Source organism: Pseudorca crassidens, chromosome 16 (assembly GCF_039906515.1).
Source record: "Pseudorca crassidens isolate mPseCra1 chromosome 16, mPseCra1.hap1, whole genome shotgun sequence".
Taxonomy (NCBI): Eukaryota; Metazoa; Chordata; class Mammalia; order Artiodactyla; family Delphinidae; genus Pseudorca; species Pseudorca crassidens.
In genome coordinates this window covers 79821154-79837663 of record NC_090311.1, presented here as the reverse complement: position 1 = coordinate 79837663, position 16510 = coordinate 79821154, and the positions used below count along the sequence as shown (strand labels likewise).

Sequence of the window (16510 nt, the reverse complement as noted above, 5' to 3'; positions counted from 1 at the left end):
GAGAGTCACACAGATGTAGAGGACAGATGTTTGTGGAACAGGTGACGTAGAGGGCCTGAGTTATTAAGGCAGGGACTCAAATCACAAGGGCTGTGGTTCCTAGAAAACATCAACAGGGCCGAGTCATGCAGACAGACCAGAGAGAAGAAAATGTTTATCTTCGAATGCTGGGGCGATCGTAGCCACATGTGGCATCAGAGGCGAGTGTATGAGAGGAGCCCACGTTGGCCCCCATATCTCCCCTTGACTGTGTACTTAGATGTGCGTTTCACGTGTCTTCCAGGCTTGGGGTCATGATGGATCCTCTAACCTAGAGTCGAGCGATGAGGGTTTGGGTCCACTCTCATGAGCTGTTGGACCTTGAGCTAGTTACTTAACATCTCTGAGCCTTAATTACCCGACGTTAAAATAGAATGTTAGTACTCAGAGAACAGTTGTAAGAATACAATAAGGTATGCGTGCCCGACACGTGAAACCCAATAAATGTCATCTTTTCTCAGTGTTGTTATTCTTCTTATTCCTTCTCAATAAGAGGCGTTCGACGGACCTGCCCAGTCTTTGGCTGACAGTGTCAGAGGCTGGCAACTGTTTAGGGAGGCGGTTTGGTGTAGCAGAAGCAGCAGGAGAATGACAGCGAGTAGAATTCTGGGGGCAGGAGGTACGGCCCCTCCCAGGCCAAAGCCCGCCCGGCTGTGGCCCGCAGCTGGATGAAGGAGGGGTTGACCAGCTGCACTGCCCGCAGCCCGCATCTCAGAGGAGGTGGCAGATGGGACCCTCCGCTCTTCACAATCACCCACTGCAGCTAGAGCGTTCACACCAGGAGGACTGCAGGAAGAGCAATGAGACAAGCTGAGGGATCATCTGGGCGGCATCCAACCACCGCAGCTCGGTCCTGGGGAGCCTGGACTTCTTCCAAGAGCAGTTCCCATCTCAGTAAGATCCCAGCTGATGTCTTCCATAGTGACACGCTGGCGGCCTCTCCCACGGGGCCATCCCTGAACGGTAACCCCAGCTGCTGATCCCGGCTCCGACTTCTGTTTGGGCGGCTGTCCCTTGCCACCTGAGCGCGGCCTGGGGGAGGGCACAGGGCACACAGAGCCTAGGGGAACCCGGGGCGGGGGGTTCACGGCTCAGACCCCTTCCCAGCCTCCGACACGAGAGGGGTGAACTAGAGCATCTGGAAATTCCTCCGGACTCTCTTGGAGTCAATGAGGGCAGCACAGCGGTCGGGAGGGGAAATGTTGAGGGGAGGTATATTTAAAAATTAGCCTGTCCCTCTCCCTTTTTTAAACTGCCCCAGACTGTGCAGATCTGAAACGCATCGCAGACGGCGCTCTGTCTGGCAGAGAACGTGCAGCCCGTCACATCTTTAGCAGGAGTGAGAAGTGGCGCTGGTCTGAGAGGCGGGCAGACTCCACTGAGGGCCACACCTTCCCTCTCGGCCTGACATCTGATGGGGAACAGTGCGCCGTGGGGGGGCCGGGGGCATCGGTGGGTTGCTGGGGCCCTGAATCCAGAGCCCTGGGGGCCGGGCAGGTTATAACCACACGGGCAAGGCCCCCATTAAGAGGTTAAACGGCAGCGTGCTGGCCTCAGCGTCCCCCTTGCCCATGTTTCTTCCTCTTCCCCAGGAAGATTTTCCCCAGCCGAAGTGGAGATGGTGGCTGTCACCCCTGTTGGTCTCAGGCCACTGTCACCCATCTGTGTGGATCCCCAAGTTCTTGTTCAGTGGGATACACTGGGGTTGGGGGCAACAGGAAAGTGTGAGAAAGGAGGGGTGGGGGGAAGGAGGGAAATTCACTTGATTCCATCCTGAGACTCGCCGTTCTCCCCCAGGGAGGCCCGGATCTAGAAGGTGAGGACACGTGAACCCACAGGACACGCGGGACTGGCCTTCCCGGAGAGTTCATCTGAGTGCAGGAAACAGGCAGGGAACATTCCCAAATGTAAACCAAGAAACCAGACATGTTAGGGTGAAAATGGAAACTCTGCACTTATTTTTTCAAGAGATCTGGCATCTATCTTCAAGGGAATGGCAGGTTTGGGGGAAGGACGCTCAGGCTCTGCCCCCCAGACCCGCAGGGTATGTTTCAACTCTGCTCTGCTATTAGGGGTGTTGGACGCGAGGTGAGCGCCAGCTTCCCCTCCAGCACGGCGGTCAGGGCCTCAGGCTCCGGGTCGGGGGTTCCAGGGGAACTCTTGATGCCCAGAGAGTGAGCCCTGTAATCGGGTGGGTCAAGCCTGTGCCGTGTGGCGGGGACCCCCAAGAGGGGAAGCCCTGGAGGCGTGAACGGGGAGATCACTGTCCCCGGTGCCACCTGTCGGAATGAACCCACCGGCCTGGACTTGGCAAATGTTGGCCAGGAAGCCCGTGGCCACCCACACTCTCTATTTCTTGCCTCTTCCCTCAGCTCTTCCGCACAGCACAGCTCAGGCGGAGGCTTTTAGCTGTTTGTGATTTAATCAATAGAGAAAAGAGAGTAAGGAGACCCAAAATCTTCCTTGTAAATCTTCAGGGAAAAATGACCCTTGTTCTCCTTCATCCCCTCAAACTTCATCTTTATGTTTGGAAAGACTCAAGTACCTCTGGAGATGCGCCGCATCATCTGAAATGTAGCGGTATTCTTCCCTCTCTCTCTCTCCTTCCCTTCTTTTCCTAATTAGTTCCCTCTCTCTGTTTACCTGGCTGCCTAGCCCGGTCCAGCTGCTGGGGGCAGCATCTTTGCACCGTGCGTGTCCTCTGGAGCAGAACCCACACCCCTTGCCCTGCCTGCTTTTTCATTAGCCCCTTGTTCTCCTGGAGGGAAAAAAGGTCACTTATTGTCTTGTGCCTCTGTTTCTTTCTCTGAATGAAGAGTCGTACACAGTACGTGTAGCATTTGAATATAAAATATGGGCGTGATGTGATCATGAGAGATAAAGGTGAATCACTAAACCAGAAAGAGCAAGTAGACAGAGCAGAGATGGTACTTCTCTCGGAAATGATGGTCTCCTGCTCTCTCAAGGGCCTCTGTGTGCGGGTGTATGTGTCTCTATATGAAAATACTGCGTGAGGAACGCACAACTCAAGCTGCTGAGACCCAAGCACGTCACCTCTCACTGACCTGAGCATGGCGTGCTTCAACCTGCAGGAAACCTCACTTTAGATCTCAGAGTAGAATTGACAGTGGCTTATTATGTGAATCCTACTTTCTGTGTTTATATATGTAAAACACTGACTTTGCAATGAGACCTGAAATGTGTGTCCCTGCTCTGCCACACAGCAGCTCTGTGACTTTGGGCAAGTTGCTGAACCTCTCTGAGCCTAAGTGTCCATGCCTATAAAATGAAATGAATGATAATGTCTACCTAGTTTGAGGATTAAATGAGAAGATACACAGAAAACATGTATCCCGTGACCACTCAGTAAATGTCAGCTACTCGATGTTGCTACAGAGAGCCGAGGGAATTTTGAGCAAATCCGTAAGAGAGAGAAACTCCCAGTAGATCCAGTGGTCAGAACTTGTGCTGCGCTCGTTTGTCCTGCCCTCCCCGGGGTCTGCCTACAGCGGCCCCTTAGCACTTGCCACCCAGCAACGTCTCTGCAGCTCCACGATCACCTCTGACTAGAACTTACGCGTATTCTGGGTGCTAATGCATTTCTCCTTTGCGAAGTGTTATCCCAAGTCAGTGGATCTCCTGTGCACTCTGACAGTTTGACTTTGCACAGCAGGAACGTGTATGTGTCCCTGGAGTGTCCACTCCACCTGAGTAGAACAGGATTGGAGGGGGTGGGCCGTGGAGGTCAGGCCCTGCAGCAGCCAGGGGAAGGAACTGCAGTGCCAGGGTTAGGACACTGTTTGTAGCCCTGATGGGCCCATGACACACGCTCCCTCAGAAGGTCCTACTGCTGGCGTGTAGAATGGGGCCAAGGCCTGTGGTCGTCACTCTGCCTTCTCTGTTGAGACATGAGATACATAAAAGCGGGACCCTATGAGGTGCTTACAGAGGGGTGCGAGGGAACTAAGAGGCGGTCATCACCAGGCCTTGTCACGACCCAATAGCCTGTCGTTGGGATTATGACCGCCTCCCCTCGGGTGCCCGGGAATCACGTGGCTGCCCCCCTCCCACGTGATGCCAAGCCACGGTGCCACTCCTTGCTGCCAACCTGTTTCCAGTTCCTGGGTCATGCTGGGCTTTGCCGAGTGCCCCCTTGCAAGCAGGGGCAAATATTTAGACAGGAAAGCAGCCTCTGCTTGGTCCCCAAAGAAGGACTCAAAAGGAGCCTCCCCGCCATCGCACCCCCATGAACACGCCTACCCCTTGGCCCTTAGGGGCCCCTCCGATTCCCCACCGCTGCCCTAACCACCGTGTCTTCCTTCCACGCAGATCGTGGCCGCCATCCTCGCCATCGCTGGGATCGTGATGATGACCTACGCGGATGGCTTCCACAGCCACTCTGTCATCGGCATAGCCCTGGTGGTGGGCTCGGCCTCCGTGTCCGCACTCTACAAGGTAGACGCGGGGAGCAGGCTCTCTGGGCCCTCCTGGGAGGGAAGGGCAGCCTCGGCGTGGCCGGCCCGTTGCTTTTGGGGAGGCTGTGGTTTTCCAGGGGCACCGGGCACACGAAGCCTCGTGGTGATGAGACACACGGCAGCTCTTAGCCCTGCTTTCTAGACCTTTCCACCAGTGGCTGCACATTTGCAGCATTTGGGATAAAACGGGTGGAACCGTGGACTGGCTGAGTCCGATTGGTGACTTCCTTGTTTGGATCCAGGGCCCTAACCGGCTGGCTCAGTGTCTGGTCAGGTGCTTTCCTACCAGACTGGACATGAAAATTTGAATACCTGCTACAGCTTCGAAATCTTTTATCCCATGGTTTTTGAGGCCACTAGTATTCAACATGAATCCGTATGCATTTCAAGCGTTGCCTGTAGACTGAATGAATAAAAGCACAGCTATTATCATGTGGGGAATTATAAAATATTTTTGACAAAATGTTGGGAACTGTTGGGAGGTGTGGCCAACTGCAAGTCTCGAGAGAAAAACTATTATCCCCACACTCGCCCCTCACTCTCTCCCCTGCTCCATTATGCCTCTCAGCCACTCTCTCCCCTCACTTGCCCTTCTCTTTGGATCCAAAGTCAAGAATGCAAATATTTTGTGGTCTCCAGGGTTGGGGAAACTGAACTGGAGGATTCAGTGAGAAATGAGATTTTAGCTTTGAGACTTATTGGCCCTTTGTGGATCCAGACGGTTGGACACAGAACATAAAGGATTGTAGAAAGTTCTAAGAAAAGGAACTTTTTTCCAGCACTGGGAGGAAGACACTTTTGGAAAGTGAAACATCTGTACCATCTTACCTTTCATCAGCTCCCTGGCCTCACTGCCCCACCATACACGGGCCATCTGCCCCCTGTGGGGCACATCTCACTCAGAGGATGTGATAGTCTAGCCCCATTCTGGGACTCCAGAACCATGGTCCAAATGCAGAAAATAATGAGAGGCCACACTCCGCTCTCTTCAATGAGCTGCTTGCTAACGGGAAGCCGAGAGCGGATAGAAACGCGATCCACGATGAACACAGATATTCTGATTTCGCCTTACATTTCCATCTCCTACACTGCCTGATCTTTACCCAGAGAGGCCGGTAGGTGGAAGGGTGAAAGCAATTGACTGTATTTCCCTTTCCGTGCTTCCTGCCCAGAAATGCCCAGAGATACCTGAGAGAGATGTGAAATGGCTGGAAGAGGAAGAAGGAGGAAAGTAGGAAGGACAGCAAGGCAGAGACTGAAATTGGACCATCAGGTCCGTAACTGTGGACGGTTCAGTAAACATGCGGGCTGGACGGTGGCCTCTGGGAGCTCAGCTTCCCGGCCTCTCCAGTCACCTTTGTCCCTCTCCTGGCTTTTCATGCATCTCAGATATGTACAAACAGGAACAGGTGCACGAAACCAAAGTCAGGTGTGTTCCGCTAAAACCCATGCCATGTCGGCAACAGGGGTGGTGAGCTGGAGCAGAGAGCTGTGAGTGTTATAATCCCTCTCCCTTTGATTTATAGGAAATGTCTTTGCAGCCAAAGCCCTTTTGTTTGGGGGCACTGGTTTTCAAACCGTGTTGTTCAAGGTCGGAGATTAATGTTAGGGTCCCCGAGAGGAATGTGTAATCACGGCAGATGCTTCTAATTTAAGTGGCTTCTAATTTAAGTGGCTTCCTCGTCTTCAGTGCTCTGAAGCGGGGATGTGGTGTCGCGAATACAGCACAGAGGAATCAAGCCTAGTGTGACAACCTATGGTTTCTGAAGTTGCTCTCTGCGTACCTGGAGAGTAACTCTCCATCGTGTTGCTACTAGGCATAGGTAAAGCCCACCACCCTTCACTGAAGGCCATATGAGGTAGGATTTACCTGTCACATGGCTGTCGGTCCCGTGGTCCAGCCCCAGCTTGCCAAGTGCACTCGCTTCCCCGTGGCAAGTTGGAGTCTTAGGTGAGCCATCACCCCTCCTCCTCTGCTCTCTCCGTCAGGTCCTGTTCAAGCTCCTCCTGGGCAGTGCTAAGTTTGGAGAAGCCGCCTTATTTCTGTCCATTCTGGGTGTGTTTAACATCCTCTTCATCACCTGTATTCCTGTCATCCTCTACTTTACCAAAGTGGAACACTGGAGCTCTTTCGATGACATTCCATGGGGAAACCTTTGTGGATTTTCCGTCCTCTTATTGAGTAAGTGGCGATCACGCTGTCAGAATCACCAGAAAGCAGGGACTCACAGAGTGGCATCCGGGCAGCTCAAGGGGAGTCTTTGGAAACCCGTGTCCTGAAGGAGAAAAACGAGTCTGTTATTATCCTTAAGTTCCTCGTGCTTTTCTAGGTCATTGTGTCGCGAAAAGGAAAGCCTTTGAAATGGTGACACTGGATTCTAATTCCAGGACTACGGTCGCTGCAGTAGTGGCCATGGTCATTTAGCGCTCTGAATAGTGAACTAGTAGCCCGGTATGCTGCGTGTTATCTACTAATAATAGTACATTCCTTACATAGGGCTGGTAAGAAGTTAGTAAATTAGTGCATGCAGAGAGCTCTTAGAACACTGCCTGATAATGTTCAGTAAATACTACCGACTGTCATTAACATTAGTGTCATCATCACCATTAGTTGATATAAGGCTGGTCCTAAGCAGGAAAGTAACCAAGGAGGTGCCTCATCCCTTTTCCATCAAAAACTGTACATACCACTTAAAAACGATTAGGATAATAAAATTTATGCTATATGTATTTTACCACAATTAAAAAAATTCAAAAAGAAAAAAAACTACATTAAAATAAATTTAAAAATAAAAACGTACATTCCAAAGCTCCTATTCATAGTCATTCCAGAATCATTGCCAGCAACAGAGAAAAGCAAAGTTAGTAGGATGCATAGGGGGCCCCAATCCTCTTTTCTAGTGCCTGCTCGCTGGTTACCTTTTCCAGATTTCTTTTCCCTTCTTCAAAGCTCAGGAAAGAGAGGAGAGCTGAGTCAGCAGGATGTTTGGCCCTGATCCCCCAGTTCTGGAGCCCTTGCAGGAACCCGGAATTCACTGAGTCAGAGTAAAGGGCAAAACACCTGCGACTCCAGCCTCATCAGAGAAGCTGGGGTCCGACGGACCAGGGGAAAGTCCAGGGCCAGTCGTGAATAACACCTGTTTTTTTTAATTCTGTATTTCAGCATTCAATATTGTATTAAATTTTGGAATTGCTGTTACATATCCCACTCTGATGTCTCTTGGAATCGTCCTCAGTGTACCTGTGAATGCAGGTAAACCTATATGGCTTTCTGTATCTGCTTGTAAACACACACACACGCAAACACACACAAACACGCATGTGCGCACACACACGTGTATTCTGGCTGTGTCTGGCGTAGCAGGCATGTTTAACCTTCTCTGTAGAAAGAAAGCGCTTCGGTAAAACGTTGACGTTTGTGACCCATGCAATATTTTCTCCAGGGCGGCTTGATTTTCGCATACCACACCAAGATACAGAAAGTCTAAAGCCATCTCCCTTCAGACTGGCGTGGGGGGATCAGATGTATATCATGAATACTATTGCTAAGTATAGACAAATATGTAGCAGAGGAAATTTTTACTTTTTGTTAAGTGGCTTTCCAGAAGAGTCCGCTAGCTCCGGTTATGGAAGGCCTGAGGTAGAGGCATGTCTGCAAACTGCAGAAGCGTAAACACTGTTCCCCGAGTCCCAGGAGACAGCCCTTCCCCCAGCTGCTCAGGACCTGCTCTTTCTTTCACTGGGGACTCGCCGACATGCTCAGCCGGCAGCTCTTCCAAAGCCTGCCATCACCTGCCCCTCACCTCCTTCCTTTTCCTGGCTTCTTCTGCGATGAATTTCAGATTTTCCTCCCGGAACGCCCCCGCCTCACACCTGCCCTCCCTGTAGAACCTGTTTGTGAATCACTTCTCCCCAGAGCATTCACCCCCTTGGGCTTCGCACAGCTCCCGCCAAAGCCATCTCCCGACCCTCCCACTTCTGGGCCGTTAGAGGATTAGGCCCCCAGGGGATGGCAACCCCTTATCCCGTTCAGTCTGGCGTTAGTAAGCCTGGAAGCACAGGCAAAGCCGTGATCAGCTTCCTAAACCTCTTCCTGCTGTCCCATTCCACACGTTCTGTATATGCCTCACCCTGGCCCCCAGACTCCTTGGGCCCGGCACCATCCCTGCCCAGAGGGAGGATGGCGGTCTCCACGCATCACCTCTCTGGGCCTTTGCTTGTCCCCTAAAAGTGAAGGTCGTCCCCACGTCATCACCTTGGTTGATACGAGAACCACATGAGATGACCTATGAGGCAGAACTTCCAAAGGCAGGAAAGCCCCTGAGCTCCTGGAAAACTGGTAAAAAAGTGGTCCAGCTTGTCAGTTTCCATACACTACAGGCTTCTGAAAAATAACGCATCAGCTTACCCCCGCTGCATCTTGGTGTGTCTTTATAGCCCACAGTGTTCTTATTTCAAGGAGGCATATTCCAGGCGGCCCTGGTATAGAAGCTACTTTGACCGTATAATACAGCCGGGTGTGTGAGAGGTTAATCAGAATTCTCTTACTACTTACCTGCAACGTAAGAGGGTCCGTAATGTGTCAGGGGAAGGAATTACCTTCAGTTCTCCAGGGGAGGAGAGAAGCCGAGGAGTCGGCTGTTGCCCGACTGTCAGAGCAGAGCCCTTGCTGGGCTTTCTGACTTTCCCTGACGCCCTCTCTAGTGCAGCTTGTATGGCTTGCTAATTGACTCTCCCCGTCTGTGAATTAACAGGCCATGCTGCCAATATTAAAAATCAAACTGCTTCTGAATTAGAGTGAGATAAAAGCGGCACTTTAATTCCACAAAAGGGCTACTAATAAAGTGCCTTTTTTTGTGTGTGTGTTTTTTGCGGTACGCGGGCCTCTCTCTGTTGTGGCCTCTCCCGTTGCGGAGCACAGGCTCTGGACGCGCAGGCTCAGCGGCCATGGCTCACGGGCCCAGCTGCTCCGCGGCATGTGGGATCCTCCCGGACCGGGGCACGAACCCATGTCCCCTGCATCTGCAAGCAGACTCTCAACCACTGCGCCACCAGGGAAGCCCACAAAGTCCTTTTTTCAGGTTTAACTTTTACCTCTCTACCCACCCTCCAGACAGAGGTGAGAGTCAGGCGCAAGGGTAGGGGGCGGGGCAGGAGGATGTGGCGGGACATGGCGGAGATGACAGAGCAGCCCCCTTATGCGGCGGGCGAGCTGCGGGGGGACAGCGGTCCAGCACGTCAGGCTTCAGAAGCGGCACATGCAAGTCAGAAAACCCTCTTTGACAAAATGCGTTCAAAAAAAGCAATCTAGGGCTTCCCTGGTGGCGCAGTGGCTGAGAGTCCGCCTGCCGATGCAGGGGACACGGGTTCGTGCCCCGGTCCGGGAAGATCCCAGATGCCACGGAGCAGCTGGGCCCGTGAGCCATGGCCGCTGAGCCTGCGCGTCCGGAGCCTGTGCTCCGCAACGGGAGAGGCCACAACAGTGAGAGGCCCGCGTACCGCAAAAAAAAAAAAAAAAAAAAGCAATCTAATTCTCCCTTGTGGAGAGGCAGGCCCCAAATTTTCTTTGTTTGATTTAGTTAGGAAAAGAGAACAAGAAAGCAAAAAAAGAAAAAAGAAAACCAACATTTGAAACGCTTTTGATCTTTAGTTATGAAAAGAATGATGATCTAGATTTGTACGAACCGACGTGAATCCTGTTCTCATTTTGTTCCCTCACCTGATGTGGGTCAGGAATGAGCTTCTTGGGCCTTTAATAAACTTTCATAATCGGTGGTGACACAGGTGGCATTAGAGCCTCACACTAATAATATCCTGGGGTGGAACAAAAGTTTGTATTTATTATCTTCAAAGAACCAGGTCAAGTTTGGTCTTCAGAACGTATATTATATATATCATGCTCTTAAATTATAAAAATAAAGTATGTCACTGTAGAAAATGTGAAAAGTGCCAAGAATATAAAGAAAGCAGTAACGTTTGAATTATCCTGCCAACCCGGAGGTGGCCACGATTAACTTCGGTGGATGTATATATTAATACACACGCACATCTCCAACCGCCCCTGGTGTTTCGTTTCGTCTCTCGCACAGATCAATGTGGGAACTAAGGTACCAGGTCAATTGGGGAAAGTGAAAAACAGCGCAAGGCCTCGCAGCAAACAGGGTTTGTAAAGTTAACGGGGGATTTCTGGGAGGCAGCCCCTGCCCGCCTGGTCAAGGGAGAACAGCTCCGGCCCCGCGGAAGGGGGCGCCCCAGGCCCTGGCCTGGCCGGGGCCCCGCCCTCCTGATGGCCTGGCACGATCGCCCCCGCGGTAACCCACGCTCTCCATCCCCTACAGTTGTTGATCGCTACACCAGTAAGATCGTCTTCAACGGGGTCCGGGTCATCGCCATGGTCATCATCGGCCTGGGCTTCCTCCTCCTGCTTCTGCCCGAGGAGTGGGACGTCTGGTTGATGAAGCTGCTCACCCGCCTGAAAGTGAGGAAAAAGGAGGAGGCGGCGGAGGGCGGCGCGGACCTGGGCTCGGGACCTCAGAACAAGGGCGGAAGGGCCCGGCCCTCCTTCGCCCGCTGACGGTCTGCCCGAGAACTCTGTGTGACGCTCGCGTGGGTGATTTGGAATCTCTTCCCCACAGGGGGAACCTCGGTTTGGTGAGGTGTACATACCTGTACAGTTTTGGTAATCTGCGGTAAGTTATATGGTATTTATTGGCATGTCCAATTTGCTTGCACTTTTTTTCACATCAGACCTTTCACTTAAGGGTACCAGTTAAATACGGGAGAGAAGAGACCCTCTCCGCTCTTTTTAAATGAATGTAAAGCAGCATAGAGTGTTGCTTGCCTAGATTGTTTGGGATGACAGACGTTCTTGACAAGGCAGGGCAGATGTTTTGACTCTTCCCAACTGAAAATTACATTGCACACTGTGATTACTTTTCAGCTATGGTAGGTCATACCTTGTTTTATACCAGAGCTGTACTCTTAATTTTAAGGGATTTCAATGAACCAAAAGATCACTCTGAGTTAATCTGGATAAACGGATTGTTGGATGGATGGGTTGATGTGATGTGAAAAGCTGGAGCAGAAAAGGATAATGGACATGGAAAACCATTGACTGTGGCTAACTGGGGGTGGCGATCGGAGGAGGACAGGCCCGAGCCGGGTAACAGAAAGGGAAGGTTAAGTCCCAGCCCCAGCTGGCTCGCTCTCACGTGTCTATGTAAGATCATGGAAGAGAAATTACAGTGCCTTCTACAGAATTTTTGTCTTTACCTATGTGAAGCGAGGTGACATTATAGGTCACTGGTGCCGTCTTATCATTTAGATGTAGAAATCTTTAGAAACAAAAGATTATACATTGTGTGTGTGTGTGTGTGTGTGTGTACAAAAGTGGCAAAGCTGATGACCGGTGTAGTAGAACACGGGTCACGGTGTGCATATAAGGTAGACTCCGCAGAAGATGAATCGCTGGTTGCTTTTACTTCCCGACCAAGACCGCAAGATTTACTGAATCTGCAAACCTTTTTATGAAACTTTTAAGCACCACGGTGTTTACTTCCAGAGTTTAGGTCTGCCAGAAAATTCTATCTGTGATAGATCTGTAAAGAGGGACAAGGGGGTTAGAGTTTCCTATTTTTGAAGTTTACATTGTTACATAACGAATTGGAAACCTTATTTTGAAACGGTGTCATAACCCAGTGGTGTGCTCTGTAACCATGGAGTCTTTCGTTTCCTAGGGGAAAGGGCATTCGTGACCTGAACTTTTTAAGCAAATTATTATTCTCAGTTTCCATTCCCTGTTTAACCAAACAGATTAATAAACGATTTAAGAAAGAAGCATTCGGTGCCGTCTTGGTGGCCACTCTGTTCTTTCCCACTAGGCTAGATCTGACTTTCCAGCTTCCTCACCTCATACTTTTCTCCCAGCGAGCCCCACTCTCCTGCACCTTCAAGGCACAGGAAGCCGTTCAGCCGTCTCAAGGGAAGAAAGTTCTTATTGCAGACAGAGTTGACATTCACAAAAGAGAAATGCAGGACACAGAGGCGGCCTCGAAGGAAAGGTCTCCGGGCAGTGTTCCCCTCCCGTCCTCCTGCCCCGTCCTGTCTCCTCTCCTCGGATGCCGCCCGCTGTGCAGCTCTGGGGTTGCAGCCCTTTCCTGTGCAGCCCGGTTCCCTGGCTCCCTTACACTCGGGCCTCAGAGTGGCAGCCTCAGTCCCTAAACTGACCTGGTCTTCCAGCTCAGCTCCCACACCTGACTTCTGCCTTGGGTGCCCTGACCTGTTCTGGCTCTAGAGGGAATTTGATGTAACGTGTATGTCACTGTTGCAGGCAGCTGTGGCCAGGCGCTCTGAGGTCCAATGTCTCTCATCCCCTGGCCACAAAGGGCTGGGTTCTCTAAGAGGGCGTGGGAATGGAGAGGAGATGACAGCCTCTTTAGGACACTTCGCCCCGCCACCCATCCCTAGAGCATCTGTACACCATGCACCACTTGCTACGTGAGGTTGTAACCTGGGGAGTGTAGTCGTCCAGATCAAAGGACTCCCCTGCGCATGTCTCCCGTGTACGCCGGGAGCCCTACAGTGGAGCCCGAGCCCGTCACCTCCATGACTGTCTGGGCTTCCAACCTCTCGAGTTACCCCAAGGTGCCAAACAGATATTTCCTTTGTAAGCCATAACCTGAAAAATTGGGAAACCCTACACGAGAGCAGATTTACCTTCTTCTCCCATGGGCATAAAAGACTATGAAGACCCAAAAGAATTAAGAGTAGGAACTCAGAGAGATATTTATACGCCTATAATCGGAGCAGCATTAATTACAGTACCCAAGGGGTGGAAGCCACCCAGGTGTCCATGGATGGATGAATGGATACACAACACGTGGTAAACACGTACAATGGAATAGTATTCAACCTTAGAAAGGAATGCAATTCTGACCCAGGCTACAACACGGAGGAACCTTGAAGACACTAAACTAAGTGAAATAAGCCACTCACAGAGGACAAATATTAGCTGATTTCACTAATATGAGGTACCTGGAGTAGTGGAACTCACAGAGACAGAAAGTAGGATGCTGGTTACTGGGGGCTGGGAATGAGGAGTTATTGTTCAATGGGTGCAGAGTTTCAGTTTTATAAGATAAAAAACGTTCTGGAGGTCAGTGGTGGTGACGGTTGCACAATAGTGTGAATGTACTTCCTGCCTCTGAGCTATGCGCTTAGAAAGGGTCCCAGTGGTAACTTTTTATGTTATGTATGTTTTACTCCAATTACAAAAAAGACTATGAAGGGTAAGGTATGTGAAATAGAAAGGTTAGGTATGTGAAATAGAAAGGTTAAAACTTGCAGGAGAGGTTAATGCCCCTTTCAGGACATTATAAACCTGAGTTGGGGTGAGGTTGGAGATGTAAGAGATTTCTTTCCAAGAATACAAACCACAACTCCTCTGACCCCCTCTATCCCTACCATGTAGATTTTGAGAATTGGGAGGAGCTATGGCAAACCAGGAAGGACCCATGAACAGAAAATCTCAGGAAGGGGTTCCTTCTGATGGTATCTTGGGGGTGGCTTTGGGAAACAGGCTCCATTTTTGCTCCCCCTGGGGGATTGTCTGCCCCCTAGAGGCCAGTCTGGAAAACAGTTAAAGGATTTCTCTATTTTTGCTCCTTTAAGGAATAAAAGTAAAATGAAGATGGAAGGTACAAAGAGGCTATGGGGTCTCTGCTGCTCCAGCCCGCCCCTCTCAGAATGTGGACGTTTGGGGCCAGAGGATACAAAGTGATCAGCCAGCGCCCCCCTGCCACACTGAGTCAGCGCTGTCTCTAGGAACCCACCCGCTGTGCAGACCCTGAGCTCCTCCTTACTTGGGCTGACAAGGGTAAAGAGACTCCAGAGGCAGGAAGCTGTGGTCAGAGACCTACCTCCTTACAGAACAGAGGCGTTTCCGAATGTAGGCAACGATGTGTCACATGGAGTTCTTTATCTTCAATTTTGAATATAAATGATTTGTTCTAAAATTAGAATATAGTGGTAGTTGCACAGTCCTACAAATATGCTAACACTTTTTTAAATTGTACACTTCACGTGGGTGAATTTTATGGTCCGTGGATTATTGATCTATCTCAGTCAAGTGGTTTAATGAATAAATAGTTGCCTCACAAAATGATTGAAAATTCTTTTGCCCAAATCTCACCAGTAGGAAGGACGTCTGTGGGGTTGTTGGCTTGTTTTTGGCTGCCCAGCATCTGATCTCTGTTGGAAAGACCATCTTGCTGTTGTTGCAGAAGCTGAAGGGAATGGAGTCTCCATTTCAGACCCCAGCGTCCGGGGGAGAAGGGGAGGGTGTGAAATGGACTTGGCCAGTGGGCCAGTCTCCCAGGACTTAACCAGACCCCACGGAACACCCCAGGAAGACCATGCTGACCGGCCAGTCCTCCAGGGTCCTGCTGTGGCTCCGGCCTCCTCCCACCATGGAGGTTCGCATTCTTCCCTTTTCCAAACAGATCCTTCAGACACATACAGTCCCTAAGAGGCTTCCAAAAAATGTTTTTCTGTTTAAGACATAAGAAGCCACTGCTATTGCTTGAATCCAAGAACTCTGAATAATATGTGGGAGAAAACTGGAATGTTCAAAGAAAAAAGTTGGACTCTTTTTTGGGGGTTGGTTTGTTTTTACTTTCTGGTACTCACACTTCTTGAATCTGGGCTCCTTATGGCCTAGCAGGACTCCTTGGTCAAACTGCTTTAAAGAATGGAGGAGACTGATTCATAAGAAATACACCCATGATATATAAATAGAGAGGGTTTAAAACTTTTTCACAGTGCTTAAAATACATTTAAAAATTTTTTAAAGAATAATATTTTCCCTTACATAATTTTTCATGTATTCAGCATTGTCCAAATCTTGAGAAAGTCATTTTCTTGAGTTAAAATGGTAAGCTTCAGCTAAGGGAAATCTGTAAGTTATCCAAAAATGTGGAGTTACTAGAATCGTAACAGATGAGATTTTTATGTAATGTAATGTATTATGTATTGTAAATTTTAACTCAAAACATTGTGAATTTGTTTCTCTTATTGAAAAAAGAATAGGTTTCCTGTAAAAAAATGGGAAATACCCATCAAGCCACAAGCCAGCAAGAAGTGCGTTTGTACCCAGAGCAGCAGTAGCAGTAATAGCAGTGGCCTCTGACACCGGAGAGGGAGCCCAGAATCTCACCAAGAATATCTGGAGGGAGCCCCCAGGCTCTTCCTCTCTGAGGGTGACAGAAGAGGCTCTCTGCCATAAGGAAAAAATTAGAGGGACTTAAAAACCTCCAGATGGAAATTTCAGGAGTCCCCAGTGTTTAATCCCCATTGGAAACAAGACCTGCTGGCCCCCTAAAGCATTCAGTTTGTTAGGAATCTATGCTATGCTAACGACGTGGGGAATCTCAGAGGCTAGGAAGAGACAAGGGTTAAAGGGCCCTGCTTATGCCCACATACAGCAGTACCTGTGAAGGGGAAATTTGGGTATAAATAAAGAAAAGCAGTTAGCATATCACTATGGTGTTCTTTTTCAACATACACCTATGTATCGGGGACTAGAGTTTGATGTTTTTTATGCCCCTGGCCACCCTCTTGTGACACCTCCATTTATGGGAACTGTAAATTCAGTTACACCGAGTAGATGTACTTATTCAGCCAGTGTTCCCTCACTCTCCCTGTTACCCGATTTTATCCCCATAGTGAGAAAACTGCATTTATGACGTACTTTCCTTTATAATCTGGAGGGTGCAGAGCAGGCAGCCTTGTGGGGATGCTGGTAGCCTAGCGCTTTTCAAGGATTTTGCAAATGTCTATACTTTGTAGATAGCCCTGCTGAATGGTACTGCACCAGATGTTGGATTTCCTCAAGGACCTCATGTGTGAGTGTGTGTGCATGCGTTTGCCACATGTACTGTGGGCATATAATTAGCACATCTTTCCAATCAATTAGGCTATTTCTACTTTTTTAAAATTTT

The 16510-nt window shown here is 49.8% G+C and overlaps 1 protein-coding gene across 3 annotated transcripts in view; it reads left to right on the top strand.

The window, feature by feature from the left end:
• Positions 1 to 16510, top strand: part of SLC35F3 (solute carrier family 35 member F3) — a 314569-nt gene that overhangs the window by 279262 nt on the left and 18797 nt on the right. For 2 of the 3 annotated variants that reach the window (XM_067711070.1, XM_067711071.1), the window contains 4 exons: positions 4369 to 4494; positions 6504 to 6696; positions 7678 to 7767; positions 10853 to 12365. In XM_067711070.1, coding sequence (XP_067567171.1) covers positions 4369 to 4494; positions 6504 to 6696; positions 7678 to 7767; positions 10853 to 11088 — 645 coding nt within the window. In that variant the 3' untranslated portion in view covers positions 11089 to 12365. Of the gene's footprint in view, positions 1 to 4368; positions 4495 to 6503; positions 6697 to 7677; positions 7768 to 10852; positions 12366 to 16510 lie in introns of those variants that run through there. The other variant, XR_010936046.1, reaches the window with a different exon arrangement.